The sequence below is a fragment of the Neopsephotus bourkii genome, unplaced genomic scaffold (genome assembly GCF_033783945.1).
Source record: "Neopsephotus bourkii isolate Nb327-2 ecotype Australia unplaced genomic scaffold, CSIRO-AGI_Nbou_v1 NB_887, whole genome shotgun sequence".
In the NCBI taxonomy this organism is placed as follows: Eukaryota; Metazoa; Chordata; class Aves; order Psittaciformes; family Psittacidae; genus Neopsephotus; species Neopsephotus bourkii.
In genome coordinates, this window is record NW_026901381.1 from 3,474,219 (window position 1) to 3,493,724 (window position 19,506).

The following is a 19,506-nucleotide window of genomic DNA, read 5'->3' on the forward strand; positions in this document are numbered from 1 at the left end:
GAATAATCTATGTATGTTTTTAAGGAGGCAAACTTTAATGATCTCCCCCTAATTACTCATCCTGCATTCTGGCAGGGCTGGATTGGATGCTGTCTTTGTTTTTAAATGCAGTCTGAAGGTAATGCTTTGAGCTGAAATGGATGTGGGGACCACACAGGCTCCTTAGCCAAGGGCAGGACAACCCAACTGAGGGAGGTTTCCAGAAACATCCACCGAGGTCTCATCACTCCCATGGATTCATACGGCTGTGTAATGGCAACACCATCAATTGTATGAGTGTCACTGAATATTCATGAGGATTTTACAAACATGGCTGTTGACAGGCTACGGTTTTGGCCAGGAAGTGCAGAGCAGCACACTCAGGAGATGCATGCACCTGAATATCAGTCTGTTGAATGCTGGGCTCATTTAACTTGTCACTGAGAGCAATATAAATCAGAAACGACTCCATAAAACTCAGTGGCAACCTCCTCCAATTTTGCTAACTCACCAGCTAGCTGCAAGTGCATTATCTTTACGAAGTAATTTTGTGAAAAGGTTCAAAGCAAGGACTTTAAGGACTATTACTACGCCTGTTGCCCCTCCAAGGACCTGCTAGCTGTGCATGTGATGGAGGCTGCACCACGGAGGCTGTATGCAGACATGCTCAGCCTCAGTTTCCCAGTGGAAACTGGGAATACATAGTAATACCAGTGAGCTAGGAAGTGTGTGCGCCTAAACGTCATCCCAGTTTACACAGTGCTTTCCAGCAAGGCTCGCAAACGTTTGGAAAGGGCCAAATATAGTTTCAGCTAAAATTAACTGGAACATAAATACCAGAACTCAACCACTCAGATCACTCCTTTAGAAAACCTACCTGGGACTCTGAGCTTCCCAGCATGAGAACCCACACACTGAAGAGCTGGGAAAGAGTGAGACAGTGCCTAGGCAATCCTTTGCTACTATCTATTGAGTGACTGATTGAGATCAGGCTGTGACACAGTGCAGGCGAGTTTATTCCCCTCCCTCCTCCCGCAAGCTGCTGCTGAGTTTTATGATCTGAAGAAGTCATTTTAAAAAACCCCTCAAACTCCTAAAGCTGGCACAGAACCCAACAAACCAGTCCCACCTGAGTCCTGCCGCAAAAATCCCTGCCTCAGCTTGCAAATGTTGCAGAACATTTTCCTTCACAGCTTCTGTCTGCATAAACAGAGCAAGTTTTGAGTCTAAGGCATTTTAGCCTCTGAGACATCCAGCCTGCCCCTCCCCTACAAGTGTAGAAGGCCACCTTTCTCCACCAAATGCATATATACACACACAAAACCACATACACGCGTGCACACACTGATCTCAAAGCAGGGCTCCTGCATCTGCCAACAGGCTGCACACTGCATCGGCACAATGGCTCTGGTGCAGGATCTGCACCACCCACTGGAAAGGATTTAGCAAGGGGTGCTAACGTCACACACTGAGCAGCCACATACAGCTATAAATTATTCATACACATTACTCTAATTATGCAAATGTACTAAAAGCTGGAGCATATGTTTCCCTGACATCTTGCAGTACAGATGCAATATGGTTCTAGTAGAGAGGAAGAGTGAGAAGATGATGGGTGTAAGGGCGATGACAATGACAGGCAGTGGCTCAAGCAAAGGGTGGCAGAGGGTCTCTCTTCTCCAACCAAGCTGCTGCAAGGCTAAGGACATTTAAATGCTCCTCCTTGATAATACAGTGTTGGCTTTGCACTCGGTGCTGAACAGAGTGCTGAGGCTGCTGAACAGCCCAGGCAGATTAAAATAAACCCAAGCAGTTTGGAACAGGAATGTGTTTATCTGGCATCACACACTTCCTCTTATCAAACATGAGGAGCAGGGGAGGGCACAGCGATGGTGCGCGGAAGCAGGCTGCATGCACGCTGGTACAAGAGGGGGAAGGGGGAGAAGAACAGCAAGGATCAGACAGATAATGCGTGAGCCTGGGAACCGAGAGCACGGACCTAGGCATCACCTCCCTGGGGTACAGAGCCTGTACTCTTGGTCAGGCACCAGCTGTGGAAAACTCAATCAGATCCTTTCTCCCTTGCAGCATTTGGAAGACGGCAGGCAGGCAGTACTGCTGTAACATAAGCAGCTGGCTGTGTGTATTGCCCAAGCTTTGGGCTCAGACACCTCTTAACTCTGTCAAGTGCAGTGTAGTCACTGTGCATCACTCAGCTCCCACTCCAGAGGCTGGGCCTGACTCCTCAGAAGGAAGAGGCCAGATGCACCCTGCAACAGTGTTTTCAAGTCAAACCTGTGGATCGTAGTACTGGACTGAGTATCAGATCAGCATCTTATTTCCAACGCTGCCATGTCAAAGGACCACATCACTGTCCTTGTGTAAATGCTGAGTTGATCTGAGAGAGCTCTTGGAAAGCAGAGGTACTCCTCAGACACTGTGTGCAGAACACCATGCTGGGGGACCTCAAGTCTTTAACATAATTTGCGTAAAAGCCCATGAACACACTGAATTCTCCAGCCCTACAGGATGACCAGGTGAACATTTCTATATCCAGAAAACAAAAGAACAAATCAAACATGATGTTACACCACAGCTACTTGGAAGATTTGGGCTGTGTTACTATCACACCACCAGTTACCCAAGATCAAAAAAGTTGAACAGAAAACCCTGGCAGCTCCTTTGATAGCAGCATGTCTTACCTCCCAAGTGCTGGCATTAAAGAGACTCTCTTGCTCTGTATTGTAAGAGATGCACTCACACAGCCATGTGAAATACTTGGTACTACAGAGACCCTGTCACAGTGAGTGTAATATACAAGGTGGATGCCACTTCAGCTCTTCAGATCCAAGCCAAAACTTGGCTAGCATTTCTTCTTTGTGCATGGCTTGACCACGGATCCTCACCTGTGGGTGCCTCAACTCAAGGATGGCCATGCTTTGCAAAACAAGAGAAGCAGCATCAGAGAAGCAGGGCTGAGCAGAAGGGACAGGCAGGCTGCGAGTGATGCTGTGAGACAGACAAAGGTGGGGATGACTGTGCAGATCCTGGTCACTCTGCCCCCAGACCTGGCCAGCAGGATTTGTCCTTCTGTTTCACAGAAGACCAGATGAATGAACAGCAGCACTTCTGCCAAGCAGAGATGCCAAACTGGCAAAACAAAGCTGAGAAAACAGCACAAGATAACAGGGAGGAATGACAGAGACATGAAAATGGACTGAAGTAAAACCTGATGTTAATTACAAGGACCAAGCATAATACACTCTGCTGTGCCACATTCAGCAAACCCCTTGGGGTAGGGGGCTGCATCCCAAAGGGCACAGTGTGAGTCTCCCCTTTCCCTGGGTTCATTCTCCCTTGCATGCAGTCCCATGTGTTGAGGAGTCAGCACAGCTCACTTCCCTCACTAGCTCAGAGGAAAGAAAAGCAGGATACAAACCCAGTTTGCCAGACCTGAAGCTCTGCTTATCCAAACCACGGAGGGGAGAGCAGGCGCAGAGTGGGCCCCGCCTGCTATCTGCCACCCCTGCTAGCATCCCTCCTCCAAACAGGTAAAGGCTGCATCACCTCCAGATGGGTCCTCATCCCTGCTACTGGAGCAGTCCTCAGGGAAGACAACCAGAGAGAAGAGCAGAAAGGAGGGCAGCACAGAAAATGGGGTTCAGCACTGACATCATTTAGCTTTTCCCCATCTCTTTTCTGAAGGTTTTGGCTTCCTCAGAAATTGTCAGCACAGAAACCAGCCCATTAACAGGCAGCCACAGATAACAGGGAGAGGAGAAGGATGCTGTCTGACCAACTAGCTGCTTGCCTCAGAAGACATAGGGTCAGATACAATTTAGGTAATAAGCCAGAGGAGACTAGGAAGCTCAGGCTGGCTATCCAGCAAAGGAGTTCTAACCCAACATCCAGGAGAGCTGCTCAGCGAGGCACTAAACCCAGCGGCATGGCTCTGCTGCCGTCAGTCCCACTGCGAGTGATGGCAAGCAGGACACTGGTAGGTTGGGACACAGCAGCAGCAGCATGAAGAAATCTCTCTTGAGCACAGAGTCTACCCTGAAGCAGGTTTTGCAACATGAAGAAACCATCTAGGCTGGAAACACAACGAATTCATCCACTTTTGACTAATGTCAAGAACTTTTACTTGTGCCAAAACACTGGAAGAAACACAAATTTAGTGCAGTGTAGCATGAAATGTCAAAACGAAATACTGCGTCCTGCAAAATGTTGAAGAGTCCACCACAGCCACAAAGAAAGTCACAAACAGAAAAAGAATGGATTTTTAGTGCAATATTCCTCATTCTAGAAAGAATTGTTCAAAGAATTTCAACCTATTCAGCCGCATCTCTGGGTTCCACATATCACTGTGCCAGTCAGAGTTAAATCAGCAACGATTTGTGCTCTCAGTTATCTCTGGCGAGCTGTGAGGGAGACGAGGACAGGGTGGCAAAGCAACATGCCCTCACCTCTGAGTGCTGGGGTTTGTTCTGAGGCATGGAGCAACCAGCCAGCCAACATGATGCTGCACCACCAGCACTCAGAGGGCTGAACACTGACTTCACTAGGCAGAGAATCTCCAGTCCCAAAGGCACAGCATTCAGATACAGCTAGCCCCAGCACAGCCAGTCTGACCGATGGGGATGTCTGTATTTCAGTGTTTTCAAAGTCTGGACTTCAGGAGAGAAGTGAGGTGGTACCTCACAGCTGAAAGGAGAGCCCCTGCCATGACAGCCCTTTGCACCTCACAGCTTCTCATCCTCCTCTGTCATTGTACAGAAAAACTGTCCCTTTGTGCAAAGCAGCATCTGAAGGGCATAAGCTTCGATCTTCTCTCCAGGGAAACCATATGAGCTGATTCCCTCTCCACCCTGTAGTTGAGGAAGGAAGCAGGGGTATGTGACATTTAGCACCCTAACTCTAAGAAATGACTAAAAAGTAAAAATCCTGCTTGGGTGGGCAGCCCTCCACCAAGATAAAATATTCAGCACTTATGTTCCTGGACACCATTTTTCTGACAATAAATTTCATGCCTCATTATGCCGCAACAGTTGTATGATTTCAGTCAATAACCAAGGAACAGGTCCACATCCTTTCACAGCAACCCAAGGAAAACTATTCATAAGTAAAGCTGACACAGGAAAGCTCACAGGAGGGTGTGTTTATTATTATTTACTGGTCTGTCACTTCAATAGCTGTGCCTGAACCGGAAAGGGAAGACCCATTTCTGGCACAGCATCACCTCCAGTGCTGACGGGCTTCACAGACCCATGAGAGCTGGCAGCAGGACCCATTGATGGACACAGCAGAGCCCACCTGAGCTCACAAGGACCATTGTCTGCAGTGACACTGGAGCACATTTCCCCCTACTTCTAATATTATTCCCTATGCATTATATACCTGAAGTCCCCCTCTGCAGACACTTGGAATGTCCCAAGCTAAAATGGCAACTCCAAGGAACATCAGCAAATTTTGGCAAAAACCACGCTTTACTTGCCCCATTTTTCTTTATCCTTCCTGCCCCACATGGACCTATTCTTGTTTAATAATAAACCTTCCTGAGAAATCCCAGTGGGTAGGATTCACTTCCAGCTCCTGCTGCTCCTCAAGCAGTGGCTTTCCCTTCTCCCCAGGTCTGCTTGCTCAGCATCAGGGCACACCACAGCGCTGCGGGTTGGTGCTGGGCTCCAACACCTGCATCCTGCTGGCAAACATGATGATGGAGCAAGCTACAAAGTCCAACTTACAAGAAGAGAAGCATGGACTAAGTCCTGACCTTAAGAATTTGTTGCCACTCTCTAAATTTTGTGTGTGATTGCAGTAGAAGATGAATATTTTAATTACTTTTTTTTCAGCTATGTCTCAGAGTGGGTGACAGGACCCTTATATGACATTAAACAGCTCCCATACTGCAACCCAGGTGAACCTGTGTGCAGCGGGTGGGTAAGAGGACTCCCAGTGAGCACAGCTTTGACTTCTTCAGGAAGCACTCTGGGCTATTCCACGTCAATGAAACTACACCAGTTTGCACAAGCAGGTGATGTGGTCTTTAAGTGTCATTCACTTGATACCGCATTTATGAACCGAATCTGAACTCCACATCCCAAGTTTTCCCCTGGAGATTCACACACAGCTGTTTTAACAGCTGTATGCTGGAATTCTCCGTAGCTCATTTCTTGGCTTGAGGTGGTTATGCATTCACCAGATACAATAATTGCGCACAGCTCACTCCTTCCATGAGAAGGTTCCAAACCAGATTTCAACCCCCCCTCTTCAATCCCTCTGTACTCAGTTTATCTGGTATTAATCCATTAAAGTGATGCACTGTGTTCTAGCAGAGGAATTAAACAGAGAAAGTGGGAAGCTCTCTTACCTGTAATTGCCTGACTGGCCAATAGAAGTCAAGTGCTGGCAAATTGGAGGTGTAATTTCTATTTAATTATGGCAGTAAAAAAAACCTCCACAGACCTATTTCATATGCAAAGGAGCAAAACTCAAGGCTAATAAGAATAAATTGTAAGGGAGGACATGTACAAAATGTAGTAGCAGTCTCTTTTTTCAGTTTAGATGCGCTCTGCTAAAGACTATGCTGCCTGTTGTACCTAGGTACTGCCTGGATAACCTGCATCCCTGGCTCTGATTCCCAGCCCCTGCCAACATGAAAAACTGCACTGCACAAATGCATGGATACAGTCAAAAATACTTGTTCAAACCAAAGTGGTGTATACACTTTTCATGCTGCACATGAAGCTTGTATCAATTCAGTTGCAGTTGAAATGAATGCAAGCAAAGTCCAGACACACCATTCTAGATCTGAATATGAACGTGAATGAATGGATGGACTATGGAGAGCTTTGCAAGTCTTCAGTTAAACTCCTTTTAAAATGAAATTAAAAGGAAACAGTGCGACTTCTGTCTTTAGGCAATGGGTTACCACCAACAGTATAAGACATGAACAGTTCTGTTGAAGCCAGGATAGCTGGTAGTGTAATGCAGACAGCAAGATGCCCATAAATCATTGGCATCTGAGAAGAACATGCCACTGCCACAAGAAAACATAAATATACCCCACTTTTTTTCTAGAGTGACATTTATCATGCTAGAAAAGCCTATTTTCTTTAGATTAACACCATAATCCTAATTTGAAATTACCCAATTTCAAAACAGCAAGTCAGCACAACAGTACTGGGAACGGGAAACAGGGAAGGTCTTAAAGACCCCTTGATCCATGAGCTTCATAAGCCACAATGAAGCTGTTCTGTAACTGCCCTAACCCAACCCAGAGCACTGCTGCTGAGAGAAGAGGAGCTCTGGCTTCTGCAGCCTGCCCTGCCTGGGCCCTGGTGCTAAATCAGGGAGCAGGAGAAGCAGATGCCAGCATCAGTGCTAGGAGTTTGTTTTGTGGCACTTGGAAGCAGAAGCCAAACAAGAATTACAGTTTTACCTGCGATGTATATTTCAAACCACAGAGCTTCCAGTGGCTAGTTCAATTATCCTTGGAACATTTCTTGCTTTGTCAACATAAGTTTAAAATCAAAACACAAATTAAACTGCCTTCAGTCCCTGAAGGAAAGGTTAGCTGGATTTAAGACGCATTTAGTAAGTCATACAGGAAAAAAACAACACAGGTACATGCTCAGATTGTAATAACATGCAGCCTGAGAGACAGACAGATACAAAACACACTCACTCCCACACACATCAAATTGACCAGCAACCAGAAGCACAGCCAGCCATGACCCTGCACATGTAATGAGCTGAGAGAGTGACATTGCAAGTGTTCACACAGGTGATTTCTGCAGATGAGAACATTCATTGCCACGGAGAAGGCAGCACAGGTAAAAGACAAGACAGCTTACCCCTCTGAGCTGCTGGACTCCACCAAATATCCTCATCACTCCATCAATCTCCTGCTCCAGCCTCCTGGCCCAGTACTGCATACTGCAAGAGACGGAGAGAGAGAGGAAGAGAAAGGGAGAGAAAGAGAGAGAGAAAGAGTCAGAGCCCTGACACGCAGCAGATAAGCAAGGGGGTTGAAGGGAGAGGCAGGAAATAGGTGCCCTCAGCTAAGTTAACTGCTCTCTCTGCGGCACTGGGTGCAGGCAGAATACCAAGAACATGAGAATTACAGCTGGGCTGGTTTTCAACTTCAAGACTTCAAAATTTATGCACAAGGCATCACAGAAAGAAAAGGGAGGAAAAGGTACAACAACAATGGCAAGGCACAGGTTGGGGGTTCTTTAACTCTGTATATGAACAGTTGCAGTAGGCAATTACAGAAGCCCAGAGTAATTAATGGGGTTGAAGTGCTGCGGCATACAGGAAACAGCTTAATGCTTCAGCAGGACTATGTGGCAGAGAGCAAACACTGAGCTAGGGCAGGACCAGAGGTGTCTGTCCTACTGCAGCAATGGATTATCCCTGCAGCACAACAGAAGGGATCTGGGCAGCGCCAGGAGCCAGGCATGGGGCATCAAGTGCCCAAGGGCTCTGCAGCTTTGCACCTTCAGCTAAGCCCATCCTGAGCCAGGCAGTGATTCTGACAGGTCCACTGTGGGCAGAGCTGCCTCCGGGGCAGCAGAAGGGCCAGGAGCTGCCACATGGCATCTCCTCTGTCCTCACCCCTGCACAGCAAGGAAGCTGGCTGCCAGTCCTTCCAATAGGAACAAACACATCCTATAGATCCAACCACACAGATTTCTGCTTACAGCTCTAACTCCAAGTTAAAAACAACAAAAAATATCCCCCCTTCTTAACCACGGAACTTGGTAACTCTCCTTCTTTTAATGAGCTTTCCTGACTCCAGTTACTGGCCATGCAAATATCCCATCTCCCACTGATCTGTAAAAGCAATGCTTGGTTGCCTTGCACCACTTGGCACTGCCTCTGGTGCTTTCTCTACAGCAACATCCATCTCTCAGCGCCACACCAGGGGAAGGAGGGAAGAAGCACAAGGAAGGTAAGGCCAGCATCATGGCAAATCAATGGTGGGAGGGAGCAGACCAGCTCCGGGGCTTTGCACTTTGGTTAGGTTCAGCAAGCAATCTCATTCCTCTCACAATGAGACGTTCCCGAGGCAGCACACACACACTCCTTCACCACCTGCGAAGCCAGGGGAAGAGGCTTTCCTGGACATCAAGGAGCAAAGAAACCCAGCGCAGAAGCACAGGGCTCTGAATTATACAGCAGGGCCCAAAACCCAGGCAGAAGCATCAAAGCAGAGAGAAGCCTGAGATGATGGGCAGGACAGAGCTGAAGCATCGCTTGTGAGGGGTGCGGGGGACAGAGGGAGGTACTGGCAGAGATACGTGTGTTACTCACACAGGCAAAATTCATGCCAGTTAATAACACACAAGGCTGTGGAGGAAAACAAGATTTAATTGCACACACCAAATCATCCCAGTTTTCCAGCGTAACTCCTGCTATTTCCCACACTCCTGCAGAGGCAATGCTGCCTCTTCTTCCCTGGGAGCCTGGCTGGGGAGGAGGGGACAGCCAGGGATGGAGATGGGTGAAAACTTCTGCAAACCCACCTTTCTGCCAAAGAGAGGAAAGCAAAGCCCTTGGTGGGACTGCCAGAGTAAAGATCACAGAATCCCAGACTGGTTTGTGTTAGAAAGGACCTTAAAGCTCATCCAGTTCCAAGCCCCTGTCCAGTCTGGGCTTGAACCCTGCCAGGGATGGGGCAGCTGCAGCTTCTCTGGGCACCCTGTGCCAGCGCCTCAGCACCCTCACAGGGAAGAGTTTCTGCCTAAGAGCTCATCTGAATCTCCCCTTTGGCAGGTTAAAGCCGTTCCCCTTGTCCTGTCCCTACATGCCCTTGTCCAAAGCCCCTCTCCAAACAATGGGTCACCAACAGAGCTGAGGGGGATGCTGGGTTGGCTTTTTCCTTTTCCTTTTTCAATCAAACATTTTTTTTGCTATCAAAGGTATACTCAGGTTGGCCAAAATTACCCACAAATCTTGTGAAGCATATTCACCAAAACCATGTTATTTTTACGCAGTCATTCATTTAAAAACCCCCTATCTTTTAAATATCTTTTCTCTTCCTCCTCCAGTTTGTCCAATGAACAAGCTCGTACCGAGCCACAGGTCTGAGAAACTGCTGAGGACTTATGGAGCTGATGCCTTTCCTTAACTTCCAGCTCCATGCAAGGTCCTCAGTTTCAGTGTCAGCTCCCTCCAGGAACACCTACACCAGCACAGGAAGGGAAAACAACCGCCCATGTTGAGCTGCATCCATCAACATTAACAGCTGCTCAGAGCCGCATAAATGTCACGTCTGGCCAAGCCTTCAGAGAGGATTAGTTATAGAGGAAGACAGAGGCATCAGTGTTACTCTGTTGGCATATGCAGAAGAGGTGCTGAGCGCTCAGTCGGGCTGGGAATTACAATTAATTTAAATTTAGTCAGCAGATTTGTTTTAAAAAAGTAACAATTTCAACTTATTCCACCCCCTGCCTCCGCCCCAAGCAGCACTATTTTAAGGAAAAGCCATTGGATTTTTCATTCATGAAGAAGACTGCAACTCCCTCCAATCATGCAGCCTCATGAGACCTAGCACTCAACCCCCAGCCTTACAGACCAGCAGTTCTCCAAAGTCCACCTAAGCCTTGTAATACAAGCTTTAGATACCACTATTAAGAAGTGTATCACTACCAAAGAAGCAGGAGGGGATTTCTGCACAGCTGACACCAGCTTTCTAGATTGAAAAAGTAATAGCAGAAGTAGATTATTTTTTTTTTTTGGTCTAAAATGGCTAGACAAGAGCTTTTGCCAGTGGTAGTAAATGATCTTTTCCAATGAGCACATCCCTTGCCCATAACACAGCACTGGCAAGAGCTCTTCTGTGTATCTGACCCACTACTATGTCCCTCTAGCATAATGTCCATGACCAGAAGCCTGCAGAGTAGGCCACATCCCAGAATACAGGGGTTTCATCTCACAATATGCTGGGTTGAAAGCTACCATTAAAAATAAACACAAAAAACCCCACCCCGAAATACATAAACCCCATTATTATTCTGTCTCAGTTGACCTTCTGCCTCTTGTCTCCCTCAGCCATTGCACTTAAAATTTGATGTAAGATGACCATAGCAAGGATGAAGAGGGTAAAGAAACTGCTAGCTCATTATGAACATGGAGATTTCTCTCTGAAGCGTGTCTCCTATGGAAGCTGTAGGCAATAAGACATGACAGTCATTACCTTCCTGGGCCATTACTGCACATCTCAGGTGGTGTTACAGGGCTTGAAGAGCGATAACTCCTCAGAACAGGCAGCCTGGAGTGCCCTACTGCTCTTGTGAAATGGCATTTACAAATAAAGCATAAAGAAATAGCTCATGCACTGACTGGGAAGCCACTAGCAGCGATATAGTGCTGCCACCGAAAGCCACCAAGCTCCCTTTACGAGCAATGTGCTCAGTCTCCCCCTTAAAACAAGTACCACTTTAGTGTCCTCTGTAGTGAATTAACACAGGTGAAGAGAAAACCTCTGAGCGCAAGTACTTGTGACTGCACTCAGGAGCACTGTGCCTGCAGGAACCACATGCAAGGAGCCTGGCAGTCCCATCATCCCCTGTCCCCTCTTTAGCAGGGACATGCACAGCACACCCCAGTGATCCCCAATCATGTCAGCTAGTTCTGCCTTCGCTGGGGAGTCTCCATAGGACTCTTCCAACCTAACACCTCTACAACAATCACACGCACAAGTATGACCACACATATTCAGGATGTACATTAGAAATCTCTTGCAATGAAAAAGATGGGTTTGATTCCCTCCCCTGTATATTTTACAGCCTCCTGTGCAACATTTAAAAGGTACAGAAGTGATTTTTGAAAACACACCACCATTTATTACTGCCTCTCCAAAGAAAACTACAAAAAATGCTAATTGATTTCATAATTTGCATATTTGATTTTTCTTAAAGATGAGATAAAGTAGGCTTAAAAAAGCAACAGAGCTTCAAAAATATTTACTGTGACAAGCAGCACATCAGGAGGCAAATCACTGCTGCTGCAGTCGTGGCCAGGAAGCAAAGTGTCCTGCCTGCCCCACTACTGCTCCATGGGCGTCTGTGCCTTGCCACTGCCCACAGCACCCTTATGTAGAGTTAGGGCACATTTCGTGCTTCAGGTGACCAAAGCAGTTGCAGAGACTTCTGTGCATGTCCACATTGGCTTGTGAGCCTACACCACTGCTCCAGCTGTGTGGCTTTGGAAGTGAATGAGTTGCCTGGGAAGTCAGGAGACAGGCTGTCCTTGGTTCACAACCTCCCACACTGGTGCACACCACAGATGGCAGCCTGGAGTCCTGGGCTTTGGTACAGGAGCTGAAGACATCTGCAGACAAGCCACCAGTGCAAGCCATGCACTGACAGCCTGTGGCCAGCACCTTGAGCATGTTACCACTGCAGCTGAGCCCCTTGGAGGGTCAGGGTTTGGGAACAAACCCTTCATGGGCAGCAGTCACACCTCTTCACAGCCAACCCAGGGTGGATAAGGCAGCTACTCAAACTGCCATTGAACAGAAGCCTCATTGCAAGTGGCCTCTCGAAAAGCACAGGGAAAGGAGAAATTAGAAAAAAGAAAATTAAGTTTTCTGCTTGAGGACACTTTTTTTTTTGAAGCAGCCTTAGGAGAGTGCTTGTTTGGCTGCAAGCAAGAGAGGATGATAAAAAGAAAAATAGGAGACTCAGTCCTTTCCTCTTGCTGCCTTCCTGGCCCAAAAATAAGACAAAGATTCACACAAACATGAAAGGACAAGAGGAAAAACTACTTGCTAGGTAGATATACTGTCCCAAAGCTTCTTGCGTTCTACACAGAGAGTGTTCTGTACAAGTGTCTACACTTCACGCAGTGTGTTCAGCCAAGAATGCTTCGCTCTGATTCATACGCTTTGGTTCAGTGCCCAAATACTGCTATTTAATAAGGTTATTAATTACTGTGTTGTCTAATTTTTGCTGTGCAGGAACTTCTTATAATTGGCTTATTCCTTCAAGGCGCTTAATCCTTTAACTATAATAGCGCATGTGTCAGTGCACACATGTGTATGTGTATGTGCACCCTCCTGTCCCTGCAGAGCCTCCTTTCCTACCTAGGCTATAAAACCCCACCAGCCAATGCTTACCCATCAAGGGAAAAAAGGCTGCCTTTCTTTTTTCCTGAAGATACAACTTCCAGAGAGCACTTCCTTCCTTCAGAATAATCAAATAACTTACTGGCCGTGCTTCCAGACATTATCGACCCTCCCACACTGGGATTTGATGACTCCTCTTTAATGTAAAGTATGTGCATAGGTGTTTGTGTAAAGGAGGGGTGGAAAAATTTGCCTGCTGGAACAGTCTTGTCTTACTATTTGTCAAGACATTATCTGCCTCTATCATCTGGCCTTCTCTATAGTAAGAAAGCACCTTTGGCATTACTATAGGAGGCAAGGAAGGCACAAATGAGCATCAAAACTCTGTCCCAAAGATCTTCAAGAAACACAAAGGGGAAAGCTAGTGAAAATGTGTGTTCTACATTCAGCTCTATCAACGAATCACTTTGCTCTCCTCTATTTGAGCATTAACTTTCTGTGCCTGTTTCTCTGTCCTATCTTCTGCCTGCTTCATCTCTACACTTTTTGTGCAGCAGGGTATTTCCTGCAAAAAAAACCCAACCCAAACAAAGTGCCAAACCCTCCCACCAGATCCATCCTGATCCCTGGTCTGATGCCCCAACGACTATTACAATCCAGTAAAAGGATAACTGGGGACTTCTCTTACTCTGCAGGATACAGCTGGGCAAAAAGTGAGGGGAAAGCAGTCTGGTAATTATACAGAAAACCTGTGTTACGTTAACAAATATTCTTGTAGATACCTGAAGGAAAACCAACAGTAACCAGCAACTTGCCACCAATGATGTTTAGGGCAATAGGAAAATCGTTCCTTAAACATGATTTCTCTGTCAGAAAACATAAGCAGGAACCACTTAGGTCTAACTCCATCTAGAAACAGCATAGGCCGTAGGTGGTGAACCAGTCATAGACATGAGGGATGGCAGGGGCTTCGGGAATTCCTCTTTCACCATCAGTTGCCCTGGAACATCTGAACACCTGAACCTTCTGCAGGGAGTGCTGCCTAATCTGTTCTTTACATCTTCTGCTGAAGGTGAACCCAAGATCCCCAACGAACCTTTTTCCATTTCCATTTTTTATCACATGGTAGAAAAAATTCCCTTGTTACCCACCCTAAATCTCACCTCCCTCTTCCCACTTATCCCACCTACAGCAGACACTGAAAAATTTTATGACAAGCTCCTAAGAACTGGAAGATCATTATTCTGTAGCATCCTTTGCCCTTCTATCCATTAGTTTTCTTATCCAAAGTCAGTTCTCTCCGGCTTTCCCTCTGTTGCACTCTTCTCTAAACACTTCATCCTTTTTGTTGCCCTGCTCTGGATTCTCTACAAGTTTACCTACAACTCCAAAGGCTCATTCCAAAAAGTGAGATCAAGTACTCCAACAGAAGCCAAACTCAGTGCTCTATGAAGAGGAGCACATCACTTCCACAGCCTTGCCCAAGAAACTACTGGACACTGCAGAATAAACTTGCCCTTCTGATCCACAGTAATTCCCAAGATCTCTTCTGCCACACTGCTACGCAGAGATGTTCTTTATTCCGTATCTGTCCATTTAATTTCTGCCTCTTAAGTGCAGTACTCTGCATTTGTTGTCACCGCATTTCATTTTGCGGGTATCTGGCTCGCCACTCAATCTTTCTAGATCATTTGGAATTCTGACCATGCCTTCCAAAGCACATCCAACCCATCCTGGCTCCGTGTCGCCTGCAAGTTTTATAAGCACATTTCCCATTCCATTGCCTAACTTATTAATGAAACCACTGAATAAAAGTAGGTCCAGGGCAGATCCCTGCAGGACCCCACTTGAAATGCCCTCCCAATATGACAAAAAGCCACAATAACTATTCTTGGAGAGCTATGTGTCAAATCAAAATATCTTGCATTTCAAACTTTACAAAGAGCTGATCTGGAGTATTTGATATGCAAAGGAGCTGAAGGCCAAAGGATAATTCAGTGAATAATTTAAAGCCTAAGAGTAGGCTTGAGGAAAATTGCAATCTGTTGGTGGATGATTTGCCAACAGAAAGAGGAAGGAGAAGTCACTGAACGTGTTTAGCTGGTACATTTGCCCGGCAGTGCAGCGACAGGCCCCCATGCAGGCATCGCATTCTCCTGATCAAACATGTGCCGATGCCTTGCATTGGTACAGCAATGAAAAGAACAAATGGCAAAACAACCACAGCAAGTCTCTTCTGCAGGGCAGAGGACAGTGCTTTTCCAAAAGGCACTCCATCACTGAGTTCCTTGCATCCTTATCAGCCTAGAATTCATCTTCAGGCCATGACTCAATGATGCGGCCCTCCTGTGATGGATACTTAGATGTTAAGAGTGTTATTTGGCAGAACTTTCATATGAGGATCTCCGAATACATTGAAAACATGCAAGAATTAATCTTCACAGTCTTAAGGCGTAAATCTGATCTCAGCACACTGCCACCAACTCATACTTGTAAGGGAAAGCAGACGGGCACCTCGAGATGGTACACTAGTTTGCTATTTTCAACTAGGAGACAGAACAAGTTCAGCAAGAAGCCCTCAGCCACGCGGGGAGTCAAATCAAGCCACTTCCCAACAGTATAAGCAAAGCTGAATTTGGTCGCCTTACAACAAGAATAAATTAGTTATTGAATTTATGTCTGGAGATCCAGATTGACTGTTCCTGCTGCTATAGGGATGGTCCTGCGAATAGGAACTTTAATGGGTTGGTCGTGTACTTTGACCTCTCGTGTGACGGTGGCAGAAGCACTGGGCAGCAACTACAGGACCATAACACAACCAAAATAAGCCAAAGGCAACGGCTATCATTACTGGAGTTGTATGGGTGATACCAGCAATGTGCTACCCAAAACAACTGTTCTGTTCAGAGCCAAAGCTGACCTCATGCCTTAGCTTCCCTGCTTTCTGAAAGCCATGCTCTAATTTTACATCTTAAAGCTAGATTTCTGTGGCACACTTGCTGATGCACATCAGGAGCGAGAGAAGCCCATGGGTTCCACCACATTTGCACTCTCATCGCACAGGATCAGAACTGGCCTTCTGGTCTCAAAGCCTGTCACAAATCTGGACTTGAAACACAATGACTTAATAAATAAGTGAATAGGTGTCAGTTTTATGAAGTACACTACCTGCATAAATCTCGCCCAGTGCAGCCAGCTGTCATTTGCAGCACCCCTCGAGACCCCAGTGGCTGATAACTCTTGCACGTCGCTTTGCAGCCCATTATACAGGTGAAGTGTTATGATAAAACCTTCCTCCTCACCGATTCCTTCTGTTTTACAGATGCAATCTGAGCAGAGGGCTGAAGAGATCCCATCCCCCAAGGCTAAGATTAGGTTACGGAGGGTAGGTCTTACTAACATTTTGCAAGCTGCATGAATTATTAAAGACCTTTATGATATAATGACAGACATATCAGGTTATTTGTTTATTCTTTGTATAATTCATGACTCTCTTGGGAGCCAGAGAGAAGCAGGATAGTTTGTTGCATCTTCTTGTTCATTCCAGTAAATCCTCATCACCAGATGGAAGGCTGAAACACCCCAGAAGACAAAATAGCCACAACCTCGCAGGACCTGCACTTCTGGTTGGAGATGGGAGAGCTTTTTGTACAGCCTGGAGAAATAGTGAAGTCACTCAAATGCACCAGGCTGGATGGCTGGAAGACAACAGCCTAGGCAGCGTTTCTGTATCATGGCACCAGTACATTGTCATCTAAATCATAGGCAAACAGCTTTGGGATTAAATGCTATGAGTTGCCCTGTGCTGCTGTATCACTGCTGAGCAACAGCAGGACTACCCAAGGTGATGCAGGCTCCTGCAAGACTTCAGCATAGTTCACAACAAAGCACCTCCTGGCAATGCAAATAGTAAGATCCTGGACAAACCAAAGCAGTTCCCCTTGCTTAGGTCATTGTGCAGAGTCTGGTCAAGATATGGGACAAAGCATGATAAAGGAGCAGCATACCCTGATGGCTGGAATGGAGTTTTGAATACATACACTGTACTCATGTCTCTAGTGTGCTGTTTTAAGGGTGACGGAGAGATATTATGCCATAGTGGCAACCAGGAAATAAGGATTGGCTAGAGCCCCTGATGTGAGCGAGCTTCCCAGCGTGCTCCTGTTCACACAAGGTACACCACCCAGCCACGCTGCTATGCCAGGAAGAACCATGCTATAAGGAGAGCTGAGCAAAACACAAACATGGCCAAGCTGGAACTGGCACGCTGAAACTCTTACTAGCCACAGGACTGCTTTCAGCCTCACCCTTCCCACTGCAGATTTCAGCTGGTCAGAAACACACGACTGATCTGATCACTGAAACACAAGCTATAGTAAGGAGTGATAGAGGACTACTGCCTAGTCAGACCTCTGCTGAATTTGTATCTACAACTTCTCTCCTTCCCAAGGAAAGATATCATTAACCTCTGCCACAAAGAGCCCCTGCTACAAGAGCTATTTAGGGGCATCTATTGCCATTATTAGCCTCTAATCATGTTAATCTCAGTCTCCTGGGGGTTTTGGAGTAGCCTCTCATAGCATCATTTGCAACATTCCTAAGGAGCTTTCTGGGTGTCACTGTCACTAGCTGTCTATCTACTTAAATCCCTCCCTCCCAAACAACCCCTCTCCCCACCATTCCCCTGCTTGAAAGATTCCTGGCTCCTAAGAGAGGGTGGTAATCATTGTTATTATAAAGCACTTAGTGATGTTCACTCACTGCATCTCTCCCCAACCAAACACCCAGGCCCCTGTTATTTCACATACAGTCGCCTTCATTTGCAGAAGCTCTTCACTGTATTAGTCCCTTTCAGCAATGAAAGAAAAAAAGGGTGGGAGTGGAGACCATTAAAAAAATAAGTATTAGTTTACTGCATTTGATGCCATTACCTCACTACTTTGTGATACACATCTAAAAGCTGTCTGCAAAACCTCTTCTGTTGGAAGGTGGCATACAGACCTGCTCTGAAGCAGGGATAGTGGAATCATAAAGCCCAGTTTGGTTTTGTCCCAGTGCTGCCGCATCATCTGGAGCACTACAGCAACAGGGATGAAACTGTCAGCTTGCAGAAATCACCTACTCTTTCCTTCTTCCCATCCAGCTGGGACAAACACTGCTCCCTACACAAGGAAAAAGCATATACACATCACCTTTCCTTTGAAACGGATATAAGCCTATTGAAATGGAGGTGGCTGAACCACACTGGAAATACTCAGAAGGTACTACAGGATTTGCTATACATGCTCAGATGCTCAGTGTCCCCATATCCAGCTACAGCCAGCTTTTCACACCAGAAAGCATGTACCTCCTGTCCTAGAGGACCCCGTGGAAGGGGGATGCTGTGCTGAAGCACCTTTAGGAACAAGGATGCTGTGCCAAGCACCTTGGGAGTTCCCCTTGCTGCAAGAAACTACCACTGCAACAAGCTGTCTGTCCTTTGAGAAGGGAAGGGTCACCAAGAAACTCTTCTGGAGCCTAAGCACAAATGTGTCCCTTACCATATCCCTCAAGCTATTTAGCCAGCAGCGAGCCCACAACCTTGCTTCTGCTGTCACAGTTACCACAGTCACCATTGCAGCATCACAATTAAATCACAGACAGCACAACAGCTCATCAAACATCATTTTGAAGAGAATGATCAACATTAAACTGTCAAATCCTAATACTTCTGACAAAAATATCTTCTGTATTTTTCAGGAGGAGAGAATGGAGCTACAAAGGTGAAGCTGTAGTCTCGAATCCAGACAGACTTTTGGGAGCAGAGTCAGAACTGCAATTCTGCCTCCTGATGCTAAGTTTGAGGTTTGCCCTTGAAAGACAGCTCTTGAACACCAAAGGAGGAAACCCACACATCTATGGCTATACCAGTATGCTCATATGTAACTGAAATCTAAGATTAGAAGATAATTCCCTCTTCTACTTTTCTAAATGAGTATCAACATTAAAACCAAAAGCATCTGACATCTGAAAGCCCTGTGAATAGAATGCCTGTGAGAGAGAGAAAAATCCCAGTCTCTAATGTGGTCCTCTCAATGGGGCCTGTGACATCACCAGCCCCTTTCTATTTAGAATAATGACTTCTTCCACACGCCAAGAGATTTGAAATTACCTGTGAAATATATTTCTCTAGGCACAGGCTCAAGAAGCATGTAAATTACCCAGTTTAATGGCCTCCAGAATTTCTCTCTGAGACACACTCACGGAGTGGGAAATGTTCAGATGATGTCTCAGGTACCATCCGAGGGGATAAATGTACATGGGATGGTCCGGAACTACTGCCCTCCAGCTCCCTCCGTGACGGTCCCACTGGTGAGAGCCTGCCACAAGGAGGCAATAAGCACAACAGAACCAATCCTGAGTGCATCGTCAGCACGAAAATGCAATTTTAAAGAGAGCATTTCTTGGGAAAG

The 19,506-nt window shown here is 46.3% G+C and overlaps 1 protein-coding gene across 2 annotated transcripts in view; it reads right to left on the reverse strand.

The window, feature by feature from the left end:
* Nucleotides 1–19,506, reverse strand: part of CACNA2D2 (calcium voltage-gated channel auxiliary subunit alpha2delta 2) — a 201,859-nt gene that overhangs the window by 170,625 nt on the left and 11,728 nt on the right. For both annotated transcript variants that reach the window (XM_061357268.1, XM_061357269.1), the window contains exon 2: nt 7,836–7,917. In XM_061357268.1, the coding sequence (XP_061213252.1) occupies nt 7,836–7,917 (82 nt within the window). The remainder of the gene's footprint in view (nt 1–7,835; nt 7,918–19,506) is intronic.